The sequence below is a fragment of the Microcaecilia unicolor genome, chromosome 11 (genome assembly GCF_901765095.1).
Source record: "Microcaecilia unicolor chromosome 11, aMicUni1.1, whole genome shotgun sequence".
Lineage (NCBI taxonomy): Eukaryota > Metazoa > Chordata > Amphibia > Gymnophiona > Siphonopidae > Microcaecilia > Microcaecilia unicolor.
The window spans coordinates 98,488,845-98,510,878 of NC_044041.1; the positions used below are offsets into that span (position 1 = coordinate 98,488,845).

At 42.0% G+C, this 22,034-nt stretch overlaps 1 protein-coding gene across 2 annotated transcripts; it reads right to left on the reverse strand.

The window, feature by feature from the left end:
- Positions 1–13,891: 13,891 nt before the first annotated feature.
- LOC115480566 lies at positions 13,892–20,182 on the reverse strand. Of its 2 annotated transcripts, none has more exons than XM_030219337.1 (7): positions 19,997–20,182; positions 19,809–19,904; positions 18,941–19,160; positions 17,753–17,895; positions 16,453–16,569; positions 15,424–15,481; positions 13,892–14,148 (listed from the first exon to the last, which is right to left on the reverse strand). In XM_030219337.1, the coding sequence occupies exons 1-7, from the start codon at positions 20,054–20,056 to the stop codon at positions 14,063–14,065; spliced, it is 780 nt and encodes a 259-aa protein (XP_030075197.1). In that variant the 5' UTR covers positions 20,057–20,182; the 3' UTR covers positions 13,892–14,062. The 2 variants fall into 2 exon arrangements, with proteins under 2 accessions (XP_030075197.1, XP_030075198.1); XM_030219338.1 differs by having other exon boundaries at positions 20,068–20,176.
- Positions 20,183–22,034: the final 1,852 nt, after the last annotated feature.

The window sequence follows — 22,034 nt, forward strand, 5'->3', positions numbered from 1 at the left end:
TTCAGTCCCAGTCCATATAGTATACATGTCCCAGGGTTTTTCAAAAATACAACAGGTCTCACTGCCTATTTTTATTAAGTATGTATATAATTTAGTTTTCACACTAATTTATGGCCTTCACCAGTTCTACCACATTCAAGGTAGCTGGAAAGCACATTTTAAATTGATTTGCTTAAGTTAATTTGGCTCATCTTGCTATAATTAATTTGTTTCTCACGGAGTGCTTTTTTCAGAACTTAACCAACTTCAAGGAATTTTAGGTTAGGAAGGAGATATTTTAATGCTATGGATGATTATGCTACTACTACTACTACTACTTATCACTTCTATAGCTCATGTTTATTGACTATTTCACATACCACCTTTACATTAAATAGGTCAAAGTGGTGTACAAAGCAATTAAAATCAGGAAAATTGAGAAAGGAACTCCAAATAAGAATAGGACAGTAAAACATTCAATCAAGAAAACACTTGGCTTGAGGGCTCTACAAGATCAACCATTCACTGGAGGCTTTCTAAAGGGACATTGAAAGCCAAATAAAAGAAGTGACTTTTCAAAAGGGATTTAAATCTGGGGATGAAAAGTTCGGATATAAGAGATGGGGGGGGGGGGGGGGGGGGCAAACCATTCCACAGTTTGGGGCCAGAAAGAAAAATGCAGAGGATCGGGTGGTTGCGTAATGGGCTAATTTTGGGGATGGAAGATCCAATTGGTTGGCATCTAATGAGCGTAAGAAATGGGTGGATGTGTAAGGAACAGTGACTTGCTAGATAGGAAGGGGAACCCAAGTATAGAGTTTATGAGCGATGACCAAAATTTTAAATAAATGTCCTGTAAAAGGAAAAGGTAACCAATGAAATTGCAGGAACAGAGAAGTAATATGGTTAAATTTTTTGGCTTTCAAGAGAAATCATGCAGCTGAGTTCTGCAATTTGGAGACAACAAAGGTGGCTATGAGGGACCACAGAATTGCAATAGTCAAAGTGTGAGATAATAAAGGAATGAACAAGACAGAAAATCCAAAACTTTACTGATTGATCAAAGGAAAGAGGGTCATATGAGGGTTGGAATCCCACTGAATGTCTGCTGCTGATGCCAGGTCTTCCAGAGTTTTTTCCTCTGGGATGAACACATGACCTTGAAGTCACCTTACAATATTGATCTGATCATGCAATGAGATAATAAAAAATATGTCTTCGTGCTCAGACCATGGCTTAATTTTTCAGGGTAAAATCACTGTTATCCCATTGAATGTATAGAGTTATAGTTGTTTATTCTGATCATAAATGGAAATTGCATCCCTTTGCAGTCAACAGGGCAACGGCAAGCTAGACTCAGCCTATTATGGAAAACCCTATTCAGTATTATACCACAGTCTTACGAGGCATACAGGGAGCAATTACCTGACTTCCAATCTTAAAGAACAAGTGAGCTAGCCCTGGTTTTCATCAAGGTTTCAAAATATTTTCAGATGAAGAACTCCTTAAATTTTTTTTTAAATAGGTTCTTAAAAGCCAGATGCAACGTAACTGGCCCTAGGGAATACTTTGTCGGATAGAGAGAGAACCTAGTAATACAGCGTGGCATGCTCCAGCTACTAGGTGCTTGATAAGGCTCTGGGAGCACACCAGATACCCGTTATGAACAAAATGTTAGGAGTTTATTGTGTGGGGGTGGGGGAGGGGAGGCTAGTCAAATGAATTATAATTTCATCAGCTATTATCAAGTTACAGCTAAAATCCAGATTTGTGGCTCAAACAGAAGTGCTGGTATCCTTTTAACTGTGAATATTTAGATTGTTAACATTCAGGGCAAGTGCTGCCTTTTGTGTTCATGTTTGCACTACATGGCTTGAATCTAAAATCTCAGAAATAACAATTGCATTGCATCACAACTAGTTATACATTTATGGGTTCATGAAAGTACTCTAAAGACATTGGATGGAGCTGGGTTTACACTCAGCTTTCCACACACAGCAGTGCTCATGCATGCCAGTTCTGATCTGCAGTGTACTCTTATGAGACCACAACTCTACCGCTTCATCACCCCTGCCCCTAAATCCATGCACTGGATCAGGAGTCACCTAGTGAATTCCAGAATGGAACTAGGATGGAGTGACAAGGGCTTTGCCCTGGGTGCCAAAATTTAGAGGGCACAGGAGAAGAAGAGGAAATGCTACCTTTGCCATCATCCACTGCCACACTACAGCTTTGGCTTGACCTGGCCTCCACAGTTAAGAGTATGTTTCAAATTGCTTTCCCCAGAAGCCAAAACACTTTAGTTCCAGCCCTAATGGTCACAAGTGCAGATAACAACCCCCCCCCCCCCTTGCAACAAAACAAAGCAAAGTTGGAATCAATCCCACCATAGCTAGGACTATGGAAATCAATGCCAACAGGGTGGGAAGTGGGGGAGAAGTGCTTAAGGGTGATGAGGGTCTCACTCATTCCAGATTAAGAACTGTTTTGGAAGCAGGAGCAAACCAGTTTTCCATTTCCAGGGACTCAAGCTGTTCCACATCCACATGCTAGCCTGTTATGGCTTCTAACTAAAAAAGCAAAGAGATTTAAAGAATTTGTGTATTATTTTAATTTATTTTAGATTTTGCTTACACCTTTTTTCAGTAGTAGCTCAAGGTGAGTTACATTCAGGTACACTGGATATTTCTCTGTCCCAGGAGAGCTCACAATCTAAGTTTGTACCTGAGGCAATGGAGGGTTAAGTGACTTGCCCAAGATCACAAGGAGCAGCAGTGGGATTTGAACCGGCCACCTCTGGATTGCAAGACCAGTGCTCTAACCACTAGGCCACTCCTCTCCTTGATTGCACCCAGCTTTAGACTTCCTTTTTGGACTGAGAAGGTATAGAAGTCTATATACCCCAAATAACTAACTCTTCGCAACCCTGGAGACTGGATTTAATCAGTTTAGGAGGTAGTTAGTTATGGGTAAGGTATGATCCTGAACCAGTGGTTCTCAACCAGTGTATTAGGAGATACTGGTGTGTCACCAAAAATTTGACGACAGTATGCTTTTGCTTTACATAATTACATAAATATTGCCATACTGGGAAAGACCAAAGGTCCATCAAGCCCAGCATCCTGTTTCCAACAGTGGCCAATCCAGGTCACAAATACCTGTCAACATCCCAAAAAAGTACAAAACATTTTATGCTGCTTACCCCAGAAATAAGCAGTGGGGTTTCCCCAAGTCCATTTTAATAACGGTCTATGGACTTTTTCTTTAGGAAGCCGTCCAAACCTTTTTAAAACCCTGCTAAGCTGCCTTTACCACATTCTCTGGCAATCAATTCCAGAGTTTAAGTACACGTTGAGTGAAGAAAAATTCTCTCTGATTCATTTTAAATTTACTACTTTGTAGCTTCATTGAATGCTCCCTAGTCCTAGTATTCTTGGAAAGAGTAAACAGATGCTTCACGTCTACCCGTTCCACTCCACTCATTATTTTATAGACCTCTATCATATCTCCCCTCAGCCGCCTTTTCTCCAAGCTGAAGAGCCCTAGCTGCTTTAGCCTTTCCTTACAGGGAAGTCATCCCATCCCCTTTATTAGTTTCGTTGGCCTTCTCTGCATCTTTTCTAATTCCACTATATCTTTTTTGAGATATGGCAACCAGAATTGAACACAATATTCGAGGTGCGGTCGCACCATAGTGCGATACAAAGGCATTATAACATCCTCATTTTTGTTTTCAATTCCTTTCCTAATAATACCCAACATTCTATTTGCTTTCTTAGCCGCAGCAGCACACTGAGCAGAAGGTTTCAACGTATCAACAACGACGACACCTAGATCTCTTTCTTGGTCTGTGACTCCTAACGTGGAACCTTGCATGACGTTGCTATAATTCAGGTTCCTCTTTCCCACATGCATCACTTTGCACTTGCTCACATTAAACATCTTAACAACTATGTGTGCTGCAGGTTAGGGAGAGATGAGAACCAGGCAGTCAGACACTTGAAATCTCCATAACTGGCTCCTTCTGGCACCAGCCCCAGATGAAAATGTTGCAACTCACCCCTCTCTTCCATCCTGACACTCCCCACCATTACATCTGTATTTCCCTTACATCATTGTTAGCAACAATTAAATGATATATAGGGCTTTTTCCTTTGTTCAGATGCAATTTGTAACGTTTAGTGTGCCACGCATGTGAATATTGTCTATCAGGTGCGTCAACAACCGAAGAAAGGTTAAGAACCATTGTCCTAAACAGAGGCCCGCACATGCGTCTGACATTTTGTGTATGTTCTGCTGCTGAAGAACAGGACAGATGCATAATACAGTCAGCAAATGGTTTGAGGACAAAAAGGTCCTCTCAGGTTATGTCTCCACCTGGGTTTGTTCTATGGGAACAAATTTCACCCTCAAGCGAGATAGAATCTCGTATTTGTTACCATTTCCTTTTCTTTCTTTTATTTTTATTAATGTTTTCTAAACTACTTTGATTTTTCAGTATATAAGTAGTGTATCTAAATATAGGAAATTTTGAACAAAATTCTTCTTACTGCTTGCATCATGCCAAAGGGCAGGGTCTCTCCTAGTACTAAGCAGACCAGCCATGGTAACCACTTAGGGTGGCACAATTTTGGGGAACCATTGCCACTACTAACACATGGTTCTCTATTACTCTAGTGTTGACTTCATGCCCTGGGGCCCCAAGACACAGAAGGAGAGTTGGGGGGGGGGGGGGGGTAACAGGGACAAAAATGGTGCCAGTCACTCCCATGCTGCACCCATGCTAGAAGTTCCAGCTTTATTTATTATTTTTTTTTTTTTTGGGGGGGGGGAGGGGGACGGTAAGGAGTACCATACTGCAGCGACACAGGCAGGAAGTAATATGCCTATCCAGTAATATTTACAGACCATATATTGAGATATACTTGGAAATTAACACCCAACACAACTGGAACTATTTTCTATAGCTTTCTGCTGCCTGTTCTTGGTCTCTAATTGCATCTCTTGGTATTTGGTGATCATCATACCAGTACCTATCAATATGACGTGTTTTTTTTTTTTCTACAAACAAATCCAGTTAACTCCAGCAAGGTAGCTGCGAGAGAGTAGCATAGTAGATGATGGCAGATAAAGACCTATAAAGGTCCATCCAGTCTGCCCAACAAGATAAACTCGTAAGATATGATGTGATACTACACATGTATACTTGAACTCAATTTGTCCAAAACATTTTCAGGGCACAAACTGTAGAAATCTACCTGGCCCTGACCTTGTTCTCCAGCCACTGAAGCTGAATCTGTCTGCCAGTTCTGCACATAAATTCTGATTAATGCCAATTAGTGCTGATAAGCTGATAATGGGTTGTTAACATCCAATTATCAACACTGATTAGCTTGTTAACCAATTAACTTATGCACGTTGTTATGGAATACGCTTCAATTTTCGCTCAGAAATCTTAGCACGATATATAGAAGCCTAGGATAACTGTATATTTCAGTGAAACTAACCAGTTAAGTCTGCTGAAAATGAGAGATTAGCCCCGAACATTTAACCAGCCAGGAGCCATATCTGGCTGGTTAAATCGCTTTGAATATCAACCTCTTTGTTTTCGTTGTTGGCAGGCTTTTCAGACTACATCTCAGGCTTCTACACAAAGGTTCTAAGGTGTCTGAAGGAAGACTAGTGAAATCTTGCTTCAAGTCTCCTGGCTTTCATACAAGCAGAGAATCAGCTGCAGATGAGGACTGCAAAACTCAGCCTTGCCTGCCAAGTGCTAATGTCATACTGCAGAGTTCACCTAGCCCTCTGATTATCCCAGGCTCTCTCAGGGGCCCTTTTAGAAAACGGCGGTAAGCCCAATGTGAGCTTACTGCTCGCTAAAAGGGAAGTAGCACTGGGCTACCACAGCAGCCCGGCGGTAGTTCCCACCCCCACTGTGCGCCATTTCCAGCACTACAAAAATATTTCTGTAGCTCTGGTGGGCGCCACAAAACTATTTTTATTTTTGTAGCGCCGGTGTGTACCCAGCAGTAATTGAGCAGTGCTGCATGCTGCCCGGTTTACTGCCGGGGTAGCGTGGGAGCCCTTACAGACACCTCAATGGGTGGCAGTAAGTGCTCCCACCCAAAATGGGCATGCAGCAAGTGCTTCACTTGCCACACCTGCCTTTTACCCGCTACAGTAAAAGGGGGACTTGGCACTCATCAAAAACACACCGACATCAGCACAGGCCCCCTTTTGCCGCAGCGTTGTAAAAGGACCCCTCAAATTGTTACATTTTAGACAGCCAATATATAAGGCAGTTCTATTTCTCTCCTTTTATGATAAATAGCACGGGTGGGAGGATCATGCGTCTAGCAGCACTCAGCACGGGGCTCCTCAGTCTGAACGCAGAAGCTATGGGGACTCTATGGAGCTCTAAGCAGATCTGAACTCGTAATGTGGAACATTAAGGTACTTGTCTGTCAGTTTTAGAAACAATTATTAGCCAATAGCCATACATCAACTACATTATTCCAGTAACAAGTCCAGTAGTCTGAAGAGACTGTTCTGTTTTGAATAGGAACATATTATGTATCTGCCACATCCAAATGTGATTAAAAGACAGGCAGCACATTTGTTAACCACCTTTCTGAAGAGATTCACCCAAGGTGGTATGGGTAAACAGAGGAAGAAGCTGAAAATACATAAGCTAATTTAAAGTAGCATTTATTTAATTACTTCTGTAATTATGCTAGAGATCTGGCATAAAACCCATAACTAATAATGCAGAATCTAACATATTAATAATGTAATAAAGAGGACCTTCATAAGGCAGAACAATTTATCTCTGCTTCGTCACTGCTTTTAGCTCTTAAAATGATCTAATTATAGGCCCGTGTTCATGGTGCATAATAGTGCAAAACTGTGCAAAGAAATCAAATAGTTTAAATGATTTAAACTTATCTGCTTATGTCCAAAACATTCCAAGAGAATGTCTGGAGTTCACAATGCAATGATCATGTTTTGATCATTATAGCTCTGCAGCAGGGAACCCATAATCCAAGTTTCAGCTGTGCATCAGGGAACTCATAGTTCAATCTCAAATTTGCAAAATAACTAAGAACATAAGTCTAGCCCTACTGGGTCAGACAAATGGTCTATTTAGCCCAATATCCTGTTTCCAAAAGTGGCAATTGATGTCACAAATACCTGGCAGAAACCCAAATAGTAGCAACATTCAATGTTATCAATCCCAGGGCAAGTGGTGACTTCCCCCATGTCTATCAATCGGTGGCGTTCCTAGGGTGGCTGACACCCGGGGCGGATCGCTGATGTGCCCCCCTCCCGGGTGCAGCGCGACCCCCCCACCCCGGCGAAAGGACACCCCCCCTGCGTGCATTTTTACCTGCTGGGGGGGGGGGGTGCCGCGCGCAGCGCTCCTGTCTGCTTCGCTCGTTCCATGCTCCCTCTGCCCCAGAACAGGAAGTAACCTGTTCCAGGGCAGAGGGAGCATGGAACGAGCGGAGCAGACAGGCATGCAGCACCCCCCCAGCGACGTGCACCCGGAGCAGACCGCCCCCCCTTGGTACGCCACTGCTATCAATAACAGGACTATGAATTTTTCGTCGAGGAACTTTTGCCCAAACCTTTTTTAAACCCAGATACACTAGCCGCTGTTACCACTTCCTCCGGCAACGAGGTCCAGAGCTTATTCCTCCTATTTTATTTTCATGTAATTTCAGTAAGTAGTCCCCGGCCTTTGTACTTTTTGAAAGAGTAAAATAAATATTCCCCTTTACCCATTCTACACCACTCAGGATTTTGTAGACATCATTCATATCACCCCCCCCCCTCCCCAGCCGTCTTTTTTCTAGCCTTTCCTCTTATGAGAAGCGTTCAATTCCCTTTATTATTTCTTCTTTGAACCTTTCCTAATTCCGCTGTATCTTTTTTCAGATATGACAACCAGAATTGAACACAATACTCAAGGTGAGGTTGCACCACCGAGTGATACAGAGCCATTATGGTATTCTTGGTCTTATTTACCATCCCTATCTTAATAATTCCTAGCAGCCTGTTTGCTTTTTTGACTGCTGCCACACACTGGCCAGAAGATTTCAGTGCATTTACAATGACACCTTATATTTTTCGTGGGCTCTGACTCTGAAGGTGGACCCTAGTATCAGGTAACTATAATTTGGATTATTCTTTCCCGTGTGCATCACTTTACATTTCTCCACATTAAATTTCATTGGGCATTTAGATGCCCAGTCTTCCAATTTCCTAAGGTCTTCATGCAATTTTTCACCATCGCATGTGTTTTGACAACTTTGAGCAGCTTTGTGTCATTTGCAAATTTAATCATCTCACTCATCATTCCAATTTCTAGATCACTTATAAATGTTAAATAGCACCAGTCCCAGTACAGATCCTTGTGGTACTCCACTATTCACCCTCTTCCATTGAGAAAAATGGCCATTTAACCGTACCCTCTGTTGTCTGTCCAATAACCAATTCTTAATCCATAGAAGGACATTGCCTCTTATCCCATGACTCTTTAACTTTCTCAGGAGTCTCTCATGAGGAACTTGAATGTCAAAAGCTTTCTTAAAATCTAGATACACTACATCAACTGGCTCACCTTTAGCCACATGTTGATTTACACCTTCAAATAAATGAAACCAATTGATGAGGCAAGACTTCTCTTAGATGAACACATGCGGACTCTATCCCATTAAACTATGTTTGTCTACATGTTCCATTAAGTGCCCACTATTTTGCCTGGCACTGAAGTCCAGCTTACCAGTAATTTCTTGGATCACCCCGGAACCTTTTTAAAAAAAAAAAACAGTGTTACAGTGGTAACCTTCCAATCTTCAGGTGCTACAGATGATTCTAATGACAGCTTACAGATCACTAACAGCAGATCATCAATTTCATGTTTGAGTTATTTCAGTACCCTGGGGTGTATACCATCCAGTCCAGGTGATTTATCACTTTTTAACCTCTCAATTTGGCAACTGTTGAATGTATTGGTCATTTCTGGTCGATAAAAAATTCAACACATGACAAGCCACTGCTAAGGACTGCAAAACCCAGCCTAGCCTGCCGCATGCTGATGTTATACTAGAGTCCACCCATCTGATCTAACACTTAGCAGCAGGCTTGGGGGGGGGGGGGGGGGGGGGGGAGGTGCAATATGACTGCAGAGTAGTGCTTGAGTGAACCAAGCTCTGGCTGGCTCTATGGAAATTTGAGTTCCTATTTTCTAACCATACCTATGATGCTCAAGAGATGAAGGAAGCAGCAGACTCCTACCGAGCAGCCCGAGAACACCGGATTTCTCCAACCTAGGACTTTGGATAAACCAGGTGATTGGGGCATCATAAGAAAAAGCCCTTATCTCAACACTAGATTTTGCTGAGCCCACAAGGGCCGTCGACCCCTCCAGCATCATGTAGGCTGAAGCAGGAAGAGTAGCAGCCTCAATGCGAATAAAAGAACATGTCAGAAGCTGCTCCCCGAGTTACCAGTAGGGACATCACAGCCCCTGCTGCTGGCTTTGACAAGGAAAGGGCTGAAGGTTCGTCGAGAATTAAAGGAGGCAGAAACTTCAGCTTCATTGCCCCTCTGGAAAGGCCAGAGAAGATTACCCTTGAGTCACTTTGGAATACACTGGACACTATTTACCATGTATGCTCCATGCAACAGAATACTCTTTAAATTGCAGAAACTGGAGCCTCTTGTGGAGTACTTCAAGGGAATTTTAGCAGACAATGGTACACCAGATGAAACTAACTCAAACTTCACTGATTCAGGATATAGCTTTGTTGTACTGTGTAATAGAAAACTTTGATTAATCATACAAAAAGAAAAACTCTATATTCTTAAATTATAAGCAGTGGGAAAATTGGAGCTAGTAATAAAACAGGGAGGAAAAAGCCAAAAGAAGCTCTCAACTAGTAGCTGAAAGAGTAGGGCTTCTTTATTATTGGCAAAAAAAACCCTCCCTGATTAGTGTCATCCCAAAACCATGACATGGACACAAACGTGTTCAAAAAACAGCTTTAAATACTGAGCTGTGGAGCCTCTTTCTTCCTACTATAGCATAAACAGACTGTGACCAACTATGGCCAGTGTTTTGTAGAGCTGCATCAGGGTCAGTCAGACAATCTGCAAAACAGAAGAGTAACAGCATGTGTTCAAGAATTTCCTAATAGTTTCATTATTCCTTCATTGCTTACTTACTGCCCGCTCAAAAAAGGTGACAGAATTTGGAGACACACTCCTGAAAAACAAAGCTGATGGAATTATGGAGACACAATCCTGAAAAATGGCAACCCCTCTAACCTTTAGATGATGTCCGATGCTTAGAGAGACAACAAGCACTTGGCAGAGTGCTGAATGAGAGGTGGAAAAAACCCTGCAGAATCAATGAATTTAACAAAAAGAGTAAACTATTAGTGGAGGGATCTTTGAATGCTTTTGGTTCTAGTATATTGTGGCACATTGCACACCTGTTGCATTTCTTAGGTCCCTCGAGTACTTCCACACCAGAACCGATCTCAGGTAGAGTAGTGGGGCACAAAAGCTCTTTCAAACTGTTGCCGCTACTATAAACAAACCGCACTCTAGACTGAGAAAAAAAAATAGGTAACATTGTCAAAATGTCCCAGTGTCTCCTAAGTATACGTGTCACTTTTAGAGCCTTAGAAGTATAGCTCAGAACTAAATCGTCCTCCTCTGTATCTTGAGAACATGGCTGCAAAAGAAGGTCTCTATTTAGGCCTATGACAGGCATTTAAAAACCGTTGGACAACAGCTAGAATAGTCCAAGAAAGCGTTTTCATCAGTATGCTTCCATTATACTGTGGTGTCAAACTTATACTTCTTCTGCACCTTCACATCCAAGTAGGTTATTTCTGTTTCATCACATTAAACGGTAAATTTCATTCTTGGACACACACCACTTGCAATTCACTGTATCACCAATAGACACCCATTTGAGACATTATTATGCCTAGTATGACAACAAATTACCCCATCTCTGATAGATGTTGCCTCTTGCTACAGAAAGAGCAACATTGGATTTTTAGATTAAATTCATTGATCCCGCGGGCTTTGAATGCTCATGGTGCCATTTTTTGGGTTATTTTTTTAACATTTTAATGGTTTATATTTTGATTTTTTTCCGCCTTCCAGTCGGCACTCTGCCAATTGGTTGTTGCCTAAGCATGACATCATCTAAAGGTTAGAGAGGTCGCAATTTTTTCAGGCGTGTCTCTCCATAATTCAGTCAGCTTTTTTTGAGTGGGTAGGAATAATGATAGTATTAGGAAATTCTGGAACATGTTAGTCTTCTGTTTTGCAGATTTTCTGACCGACTGACCCTGATGCAGCTCTATGAAACGCTAGCAATCATTGATCACAGTCTGTTTGTTCTTTAGTTGGTTTAGGTGGAAGAAAGACTCCACCGCTAAGTATTTAAAGCTGATTTTTTGAACAAGTTTGTGTCTGTTCACTTTACAATTTTGCATACACTAATCAGGGATGTTTTTTGCCAATGACAAAAGCCATGCTCTTTTGTCTGTGTATTGTTTGGTATTTTTAGGATTCTCATTAAATTTTGTAATTTGGAACTTTGACAGTTGAACTTGAGACTAATGAATTCCCTAAATTGTTAAGGGCTACACCAAAAAGAGCTGTTTTACCAATTTCTTAATTTTCAGTATTCCAATTATGCAATGCCAACTACTTAAAAGATATTTTAGCCCCAAGGCTCAGGAATTGCAACATGGTTTTTCTTCTGTTTGGATGTTTCTGGGATTCTCAAGACCTTAATGGTGAAAGTGTTTGATGTACTCTTATTACATTTAACTTTCTACAAGTTTTTTTTTTTTTTTTTTTTTTTTAAGTTGATGATCAAATTTGGATTTTTTTGGTGGAAACATTTCTATGGTCCCAGCTTAAGGCTGCATTTTTGAAGTAGGTTGTAATATGGTGATGATATACCCTGTTGTGGCTCTTCCGACAGCAGAAATGTTGCAGGAACTAAAGCAGTCCTAATGAGCAGCTATGTACCTTCTACTGCATTCTGCAGGGACAATAACCTTACATCTGTTTCAAAAAGTACATAAGTAGTGCCACATTGGGAAAAGACCAAGGGTCCATCGAGCCCAGCATCCTGTCCACGACAGCAACCAATCCAGATTTATAGGTGCAATCCTGTGCCCAGTAGATGCCATCACCTCCTAAGAAACGGATAGGTCAAGTAAACCAGAATGTTTCCAAAACTGAGCACCAAGAATCAGATAGAGACAACCCTCACTGAGAAATATAGAAGTTTTTGCCAATAGAGAAGAAAAACTTCTCAAGGATCCAAGCTTGTGGCTCCATGAGAAAATCCTCCGCTTTTGAAGTTAGGATAAGCTGTGAATAAATAAAAACACACAATGGGCTGTGTAGTTCATAGGGTTTTTATCTTCCTCCACTTTAACCACCATATTGTTAGATTAAAAGGTCAGATCATCATCACTCATGGCCTAACTGAAGACAAGTATTCTGCTTATGGGGAGGGAGAAGCAGTTAACGCTTTCCTCAGCGGCCTCTGCTCATGGTGAGATGGAACTATGCTTTCCCAACTTCTAAACTGGATTTTTAAAAAAAGTCTAGGCCCATGCCATAAGGTAAAAGGTCAGCAAGAGCAAGTGGCTAGAAGCTACATGGGTTCAGAAGTCAAGACATTTTATCAGATCCAGGTTTTTTTTTTTTTTTTGGGGGGGGGGGGGGGATTGGCTAGGAGCCAACTTTTCAAAATAATTAGGGGTGCTATGCCAATGTAAATTACTCCTTCCTCAGCACAGTCAGGGAGTTTGCTCACTGTTAGGGTGCTAAAGCACACACAGAGCTGTCACACTGTAAAGGTGGGGGAGAAGGGGGAAGGGAGTGTTTTAGAGTGCAGCATCCAGGCTGAGTTACAGAAAAGCTCCTGCTATCAAGCTACATCATTCTGTAACAAGACACTAACCAGATCTGCTACAGCAAGACAAATACTGTGGTAATTATGCAGCATATTCCCATAATCCAGTATACATTCTTCAGCCTTTTGTCCCCAAATGTTTGGCTAGTTCTATAAATGGGGCATTTCAATACCGAAGTGGAGAAAGATGAGAAAGCCTCTGCAAAATAGGAAAAAAATCCTTTGGTACATTATTTAACTTGAGATGGTGGTGGAAATGAAAACAGTAACAGAATTCAAACGTGCGTGGGATAAACAAAGGAATCCTGTTCAGAAAGAATGGATCCTCAGGAGCTTAGCCAAGATTGGGTGGCAGAGATAGTGCTGGGCAGACTTATACGGTCTGTGCCTTGAAGAAGACAGGTACAAATCAAAGTAGGGTATACACAAAGTAGCACATACGAGTTTGTGTTGTTGGGCAGACTGGATGGACCGTGCAGGTCTTTTTCTGCCGTCATCTACTATGTTACCTCAGTCCCTATTATTGGCAAAGGTGTATTATCACATGAATATAAAATCAGGAATATCTGAAATGGGTAGATAAGAGATGAGGAAAGGAATTTGATCGCTTGGCACTATGTCCAGAGAAGTAGCTGTTTAGCTCAAGCCCTGTTCCCCACCATCCTTTCTGGCCCTGCATGGCCTCATGGCAGATACCATTAATCCATCTTACCTCTAGCATGGACAGCTTATCACCTCTCAACCTCCAAGGCCCTCAAGAACTCCCATCCCTACCTTCTCAGACTGGCAACACCCCACAGCTCTGCCTCAATATACCACCAAGAGCTAGACTTGCTCCATCTCCCAGGGTCAGTCTGTGGAAAGGTCAAACTTGACACTCCTTCTCAAGGTAGTATAGACCAGGAAATAACCCTGCCCTAAACCACTCCCAAAAAGATAAATACACCATGCTCACATGAAAAAACTTTTATCAGACAAAATATTAAATGTTACATTGAATAAAGCATTACATCTCTCAGATGTGCAACAAAACACCAACAGCAGCCAGCCTTTAACTTGAGGAAAACAGACCAGGTCAATGGGAAAAAAGGGGGGGGGGGGGGGAGGAGAAGGGAGGAATCTTCAAGGCAATGAGTTCTGGGTCTCTCCTGACTGAGGAGAATCTTGCATGTCTGTCTTTCTTTCCAAATCCTGGATTTTTACCTCTCCTGGAAAAAAAAAAAAAAATGAGGCAATAGCCAGTTTGAAAAAACAGATGTACATCTGTACATACAGGAGTTCCTACTCTGTGGAACTTATAACCTAGCCAAGATTAATAGGTGGTAAAATTAACATTGCCAGAAGCAGTTCCAGTGGGGAGAACAGTTGAGAAAACTTCACAGCAGTTTCCAACAATATGGCTTTATAGAAGGAGGATTTCCATATATCCAGAAAAAATATAGCAAGGTAGAAACAGGAGTTATTGATGCAGTCTCTCACTTGGAGACCTTAAGGACTAAAATTCATTTCTCCTCCCAAATTAGCACCAGACAAGCTTGGGAAGAAGCAGGAACCTCACAGCATGAGCAAGCCCCAGTCAGTTATGCGTTTGATGGCTTTGATTGTCGGCACTATTATCCATATCATGGTCAATGGTGCTGAAGCAGTTTTGAAACAGCCACTGTCTGGTATTGTGATTTTTCTTCTGAAACTGCTTAAAATGAATTTCAGTACTACAGGGGATAGAACAATTAGAGAAACTAGCTCTAGTACAAGTCCTCTGCAGTAAATTTTTGTAAGTGTTTTAGCCTTTTATATTTGATTTTGAAAGCCTTTGAATTATATAATTGCTCCATACTTTTATAATTAGGAAGAGACAATGGTCTGATCCCACACGAACTATACAGAACTAAGCTGTTCCATGTCTGTATGCATCATATTAAGCTAACATTATTAGGTGTACTATTTCAGAAAAGAATCATGAACAGAAGAACATTCCCATCCGGTGACAAAACACATTCCCCACTATAAGTGTTTCTGCACGTTTTAAAGGTTTTCTGCATTCAATGTCACATTTAGGAATAATCAAGCCCATATTTTGGAAGCTTGTGTTGTGCAAGTGACATACAGTGCATTCCCAGACTACCCACCTCAGATGCTATATAAACATTTGAATAGAAGAGTGGAATGTGCTTTGAATAAATTATACTGCACAGGATAGCAAAGGCTAAATTTGGAGTACCTACTGGCTTGGAAAAGCTTTCATTGTGCCACAAACGGGGAGGAGGGGCGAGGTAAGACGGAGACCTGGAGCCTTCAGTATGCTTCAAGAAATGCTGAAAGCCTTTGGCTGTTGGTTACATTAAGTCATCCTCCCAGGCTAGAAGGAGACACCTTGTGAAGGACCCCTCCCATGGTTGTCTCCTATTTCTCTCCTGAAACTGTGGTAGTTCCATCAGGTACACTCATCTTTAAACCTCAAAATTCAAGGGAAAAGTACTCACCTGAACTATTCTGCTCCTGAACACAAGTTTCGGATGTTCCCGACTCCTCCTTCTGCTTCTGGAAAAAAAAAAAAAAACCCACCTTGAGGACAGAGGAGAAACTGCAGAGGTCACATTCATAGCTCTTTGAGGGGGGGGGGGGGGGGTGTAGTTATGGAATAGTGATAGCTAAGAGCTCAACATGCCTAAAAAGTGAGGAACCTTCATTAGTGGTGAGGCATTGGGGCTAACAGAAGCCCAGAAAGAAACACATTAAGACAATAAACGCACAATAAGCCACCTGCTTTCTAGTGTGCCATGTCATCCCAGCTTCTCCATATATGTTCAGTACCAAAGGTTAACACTGACCTGTGCTCCCACCCTACCACTGTGTGTTCTTCCTCCTCCACCCCCCCCCCCCCCCCCCCCCCAGGGTGATCTGTATCTTGAGATTCTTCAAGAATGCTTTGGAGTTCAACAGAACTGAACCATTTTCTGAAAGTTTGACATTCATGGAAAGAAAAACACACACATTTTGAAGTTACAGATCAACTCTCAAGCTAAAGTAATGTACCCGTTTTTTTGTACACAACAGATATCAAAACATCTGAGGGAGAAGCACGTGCCATCTGTTCCTATGGTTTAAATTAAAACCCCATGGTCAGAGATTTGTTGCCATCACTGAAAGCCATTTTGAGACTACCTCCCAAAGGCCCAAGGTTATACAGCCCACGGTAAAAAGATAACCTGGGAAACAGTTCAAATTCCACTACAGTCTAATGGTTAGTGCACAGAGTCAAGATCCTGGGGAAATGGGTATTTCCCACTACAGCTCCTTGTGACCCTGGGCAGGTCACTTAACCCTCCATTGCCCCAGGTATAAATAACCTTAGATTGTGAGCGCATTAGGGACAGAAAAGTACCTGCAAAAATAGTATATGTAAACCACTTTGGCTGTATCTACAGAAAGACGATATATCAAGTGTGGAACACTCCCAGAGTTGGCACCCATGACAAAGCACACCCCTCCCTGATGTATGCAGTACCTACCTCCGAGTCTTGTGATTCCTTCAGCATGACCACCCCATCTTTCTCTTCAAATTCCAAGTCACTCTCAGTGCCATTCTTTGATCTTTGTTCCTCACTGTCGGTCTCAGATTTACTGGGCTGAAGAAAGAGGCGCGAGTGTGGAAAAGCTATCAGCCTCCCATGAAGAGGGAGCAAAGAATTGAAGGGATAAACACCAGCTCAAGTCCTGTGCCCACCATCCCAAACTAGGGACACGGGCTAGACATATGCAAAAACAAGGTTTACTGGCATGCAGTATGATATAAACATGATGGTTAGCAAAGTCACCTCAGCTTAGCTTAATGCTGGAGTACTGGAGGTCAATGACCCGCCCTACAATGCTCACCAAATTCATTAGGGATTTTGGAATGCAGAAAACCATAATCATTTCTTCACTATCTTGAGCAGGGGTTCAGAGAAGGATCTCCATCTTGACAAATTTATTGAAACTTTGCAGTGAAGGCAGTTGATAATATAACTGTACTACAGTAATTTTAGGAATATATTGACACATGTAGCTGTCACTAGTGGACATATGACTTGGGAGGTACAAGGGCACCAATGATCAAAGGTGTGTGGGAACCAGATAAGAGGGTTACAAACCTGTGATCTAGGGAATATAATGGCGGTTTTCAGCTTATGCCTTTGAAGACAACCAGGGATGTGGGAGTTCAGACCTTCAGTGCCACAAACAAGCCAAGGTCTTAGGATATCCTGAATGAATACGCATGCGAGATCTGCATAAATACTACCTCCATTGTATGCAAAATCTCCTGGATATTCATCAGAGATTTTCTGAGAACCTAGCCCGTTTTGTGGCACTTTGAACTCCAGCATCCCTGACTTAAGCTCATTAGTATATGTAGTATTTTTGTACATCAAGGGTTCAATCCATGAGCAGAACTCAAGTTCTGTAGTGAAATCTGTAGTGGAAACTGAATTGGATATTTCTGTAGGTAATAGTGTTTTACTTGTGCAAATGGGCAATTTCCACCATCTCTCAGGGCAGAAGAGATGCATTTCATAAAGGCATTTTTTCCAGGTGTGGAAGTTGGGTGACTGTAGACCCAGAATGCCATACATTTAACTGGGAAAAAGCTGCCACAAGTGTCTTGTGTACTTAATTCATGTACATGCATATTTTCACTTTGAATCCTGATGCAAGCTCTATAGGTACTTATGCAGATATCTCAACAGACAGTAACAATTTAGGGATAAGACCACAGAAGCAGGAATTATGATGATTCTGGGAAGACCAGAAACATTCCTGGCAGTACTGTACCTCATAGGTGGTGTCTTCATCATCTTCATCTAGCAAGTCCTCCTCCAGGGCCTCAATCCAGGACTGCTGTTCCTCCAAGTCTACATCATCCTGTTTTCTTTTGCTTCCTTTCCCCAAAGGTTTGAGAGGAGATTTTTTCACTTCTATCAAAAATCATGATTAGGACAGGGTCATTAATACCTTCTTGGCCATGACTTTCATGGCAGAACCAAAAAGACTACTGTTCATGTCCCCCCTCCTCTCAAGGGACAGATCTAATACAAAAAGATGTAAAATTCTATTAAAAGAATATTCTGATACAGCTGTCACCACTGTACAGTAAGCACAAGGACTCATGGTCAACCTCATTATCTGATTACAGACACCTTTCAGTTGCACATTGGCCAATCACACACTTAACCTACGCTAGTCCTATTCCTGCAACAATTTACAAAAAGCCCCTCAGGCTAGGTTCTTGGACAGGCAGCATTATTGGATTCCAAGCATATAAAGAAACTAGCTTGATAAATATAGAAAGGGTTCTTGTACTATCCACCAATGTTAAGTTTACTGGCAGAGAACCTCCCTGCTTCCAAGGCACAACTACTGCAGTCAAATGCTAGACACGGTATGTAACTGCCTCACCAAGGGTCATGAAGAGATGCTGGAGAGCTCAAATTCAAGAGTTTGTAAGACAAGAGCTTAGGTAACCCTGAAAAACAGACCCAGGTTCACAGCCTTCGAGGCTTGGAGAGCAGCTCAAATGTGAGAAAGAACTTGGCAAAGAACATAGCCCAGCTATGGCCCATCTACTGGGAAGAAATCTATTGCATAAGGTCCACTAGTAGCTTATTCTGTAGACCCCTGAGAGGCCTGACCCAGGAAGTCTCTGGGTTGGCGCAGTCAGGCGAGCCTTCAGCAGATTAAGACCACCCAGAAAAAGCATAGTAGGAACTGCTTAAAACAGCCATTTAAACAAAATATTAGTAGTGCTATTTCAGTTAGCATAAGAATAATGCCATTCAATAATTCAGTCCTTAATCACTTCCACCAGTCATCAGGTCCTAGGTTTAGAGTTTGTCATTAAGACTTTGCTTTCAGTTTCAAAACCACTCTTAGCTTGCTTTCTAGAATTATAAAGCTTATACAACACTACCTAGTTCCTCCCTGCAACCCCCCCTCCCAACTCCCTATCAGAACACATCTTACCCTCAGGAGCATCACATCCTCCTATGTCCTTGACCATCGGGTAACCAAGTGCACACTGCAGCCAGTGGGGAATTATGGAGAAGAGAAAGCGCAGCAGTTTCCCAAGCCTCTTCTTCCCACTGACACACCGCCTTGTGGCAGGTGAGGAAGGGCGAGAGGGTCCGTGTTCCACCTCAGCAGAAATGTGAAGAGCAGAAGCAATCTTCTGGAAAAGTTCAAACTAGAGAGAACAGCAATGAGTTTGAATCACTTAGGGTTTTAGTGTACCTTAGAGACCCCTCTGTTTTAGTCACTGCCCCCTTTCCTAGGCCATAGGCTCCTGAGCACCCAGCTTCTGTTTGTCCTAATAGGCAGTGGATTTAGATGGTCTCTTAACATCCTTAGCTGAAAAAGACACCTTATCCGAGCACCTTTACAAAGAAGTCAGTGGTATGATCTCTTTTAGCAAGTTTAATTAAAAAAAAAAAAAAACCCCAAACCACCACCCTCTATTTTGGTCACATATAAGCCGTATTTCCCTTAGTAGACTTGACAATTTAGTCATCCCAGTTTGAACTTGGGGGGGGGGGGGGGGGGGGGGGGTGGGGGTGGGGGGGAAGAAGGAGACAGGGTGTCACACAGGGTAGGGAACCTCTTTTCCAGCCCAATACACAGGGTCATTACCCCCTCACCCTCCAAAAGAAAGACTGAGCACCAACTTAGTTTGACACAGATATGACTACTTAGATTAAATGTAACAAGCATTTTAGGAGATTTATAACTAAAGTCCAGTTACACTTCCATGTCACACTATCACCAGAATTAAGTCCCTTTCTCCCTGCACTAGATCTGAAAGGAACACGAGAAGTGGCATAATTATAATACTTACCACATATTTCAGTGGCCCAAACTGGCTTAATCTCAGCAGCCAGGAGTCTACACCAACCTCTGACCTTTGGTTAGCACCATTCTTCACAGGCCCCTCCTAATGAAATAACATTAACAGACTATTATACCCACACAAAACAGTTATCTTTCTCTTTATAAGCCTTATACTAAAGGCAAACAGTGCTTCACCTCTGTCTTATGCAGGTCTTGCACAGCAGCAGTAAAGGCTGTATCAGTGAGATATTCCATAATATACACACACAAAATTGCTGAGAACAGGTCTCCAGACACATACAGACTCTAAGCCACCTGACCCAACTTCTACAAAACCAGCCTTCACTAGGGCTTGATTTAGGGTCAATGAGGGGAAAAGCCAGTTTAGAAAATCAGGCTTTTAATTAATTCCAATTAAGGACTCCAAGGGGAAACAAGATGCTTGGCATGTATCTCCTTAACAAAGTGCCATTGCCCACCTGGAAGTGATCATTTTAGAGAGAGAGAGAGAGAGAGAGAGAGAGAGAGAGAAGTGATAGCAGAAAAAAAAAGTAGAAAAGAAAGAGACCTGTTAACCAAGCTCAGATCATCTTTTTCTACTCTTTGCTCAACTAATATAAGTTTAAAGTCATTAAAAAGAAATGCCTAGTTCTGGGCAGAGGCAAATTGTTTCTGTAGGAACCTGACCAGCCTTGAATTATGATCTATTAAAAGGCAGTGGCTTCCAATTAAGCAGGGCACTCTTACATTTTTGATGCTGTTAGATCAGAATCTTTTAAGGGGTGGGTAGGGTTGGTATCTCACACCCCTCCCAATCAATTGATGAAGCAGATCCAGTCCTGGTTTTGAGCTACTGTATGCATGGAGTCCTACTGAGATTTCTTAGGGGAATCAGTGTGAGGAAATCAGAATTCCAGCTCCATCCTAGCAAAGGGGCAAAACCAGGACAGGATGAATCTGTTTGTTTGGCTTGGGGTAAAGTGGTTACCCTCTAGGGTAGGGGTTCTCAGCCTAGTCCTCGGTACACATCTAGCCACAAGTTTTTCAGGACATCCACAATGAATATGCATGAGATTGATTTGCATATGATGGAGGTTGTGCATACAGATCTACAATCTCATGTATATTTATTGTGGATGTCCTGAAAACCTGAGTGGTTGGGTCAGGTGTGTCCTAATGCCTGGGTTAAGAACTCCTAATCTAGGGTAAGGTAGAGTTGCTGCTGGACCCAGTTTCTATTGGGAGACTTTAGACCAGTCCTGGTTTTTGAACATGCAGTCTGTCTCCTCTCAGCTAATGTATTGTGGGATTTATAGTCTAGCTTCTTCTATCTTTGTACTACAGGTACCAGAATGCAATTGGAGTACCAGACTTTCAGGACTGGTTTAGTCTCTCTTTAATTTAAGGACTAGGTTACCAGAAAGTTGCTGTGCCTACTTCTCAGTGCATCTTAGGAAGTAAATCGTGCATAGTCATATTTTCTATCTTTCTACGCAATCCATGGATGTACAGTGATGAGTATATGTTAACAGTATACTGCACTGTAATTTCACATCAGCTATTTTGCGCCACCTACTGTTGATTAAGAGTACTTTGCTTCACTTGTGGGTTCTCAGAGCTGTCCTGGGGACCCAATAACCAGTGAGGTTTTCAGGATAGCCAAAATGAATATGCATGAGATAGAATTGTAAGCATTGCCTCCACTGTATGCAGATTGATATCTTTCCTATTCATTTGTGGATATCTTGAAAACCTGACTGGTAGAGGGGTCCTCAGCAGAGTCATCTGATAATACAATTTGAATGCTGCACTTTTGTGGATTGGAGGTTCTTGCTCCAGCTGGCAGTTACTGAGGGAAATTTCTAGAGGGACAGTCATGTGAGTCTGTAGCAGCAACGATCTGGGGACACCATGTTCCAGGAGGGAAATATTTGGACTACACCCAGATTTGAATTTACATCTCAAAGCAGTGTGGTATTTGCAGTCCCTGATTCTACTCAATGCAATTAATGCTGCAAGTCACATAACTCAACAGGATGGAACTGTCAGAAGTCCTGGCCTTAAATCTCCCTCCTAGAACTGGGTAACTTGACAGCTCTGCTTTATAAGTGAACTAATTTATTGAAATAAAGGTTAATAAACACCACAAATTAATACCTTTTTATTGGACTAAGAATATATTTTTTGACTAGCTGTCCTAATCTGAGGAAGGGTTTTTTTTGGTCCCCAAAAT

Bases quoted from the DNA above. Each gene is read 5' to 3' on its own strand.
- LOC115480566 (XM_030219337.1), bottom strand. From the start codon at position 20,056: ATGGAATATCTCACTGATACAGCCTTTACTGCTGCTGTGCAAGACCTG. The intron at 19,161-19,808 runs GTAAGTATTATA...TGTTCTCTCTAG, and splicing joins TTGGGCCACTGAAATATGTG to TTTGAACTTTTCCAGAAGAT. The intron at 16,570-17,752 runs GTACAGTACTGC...CTCTTTCTTCAG, and splicing joins ATGAAGACACCACCTATGAG to CCCAGTAAATCTGAGACCGA.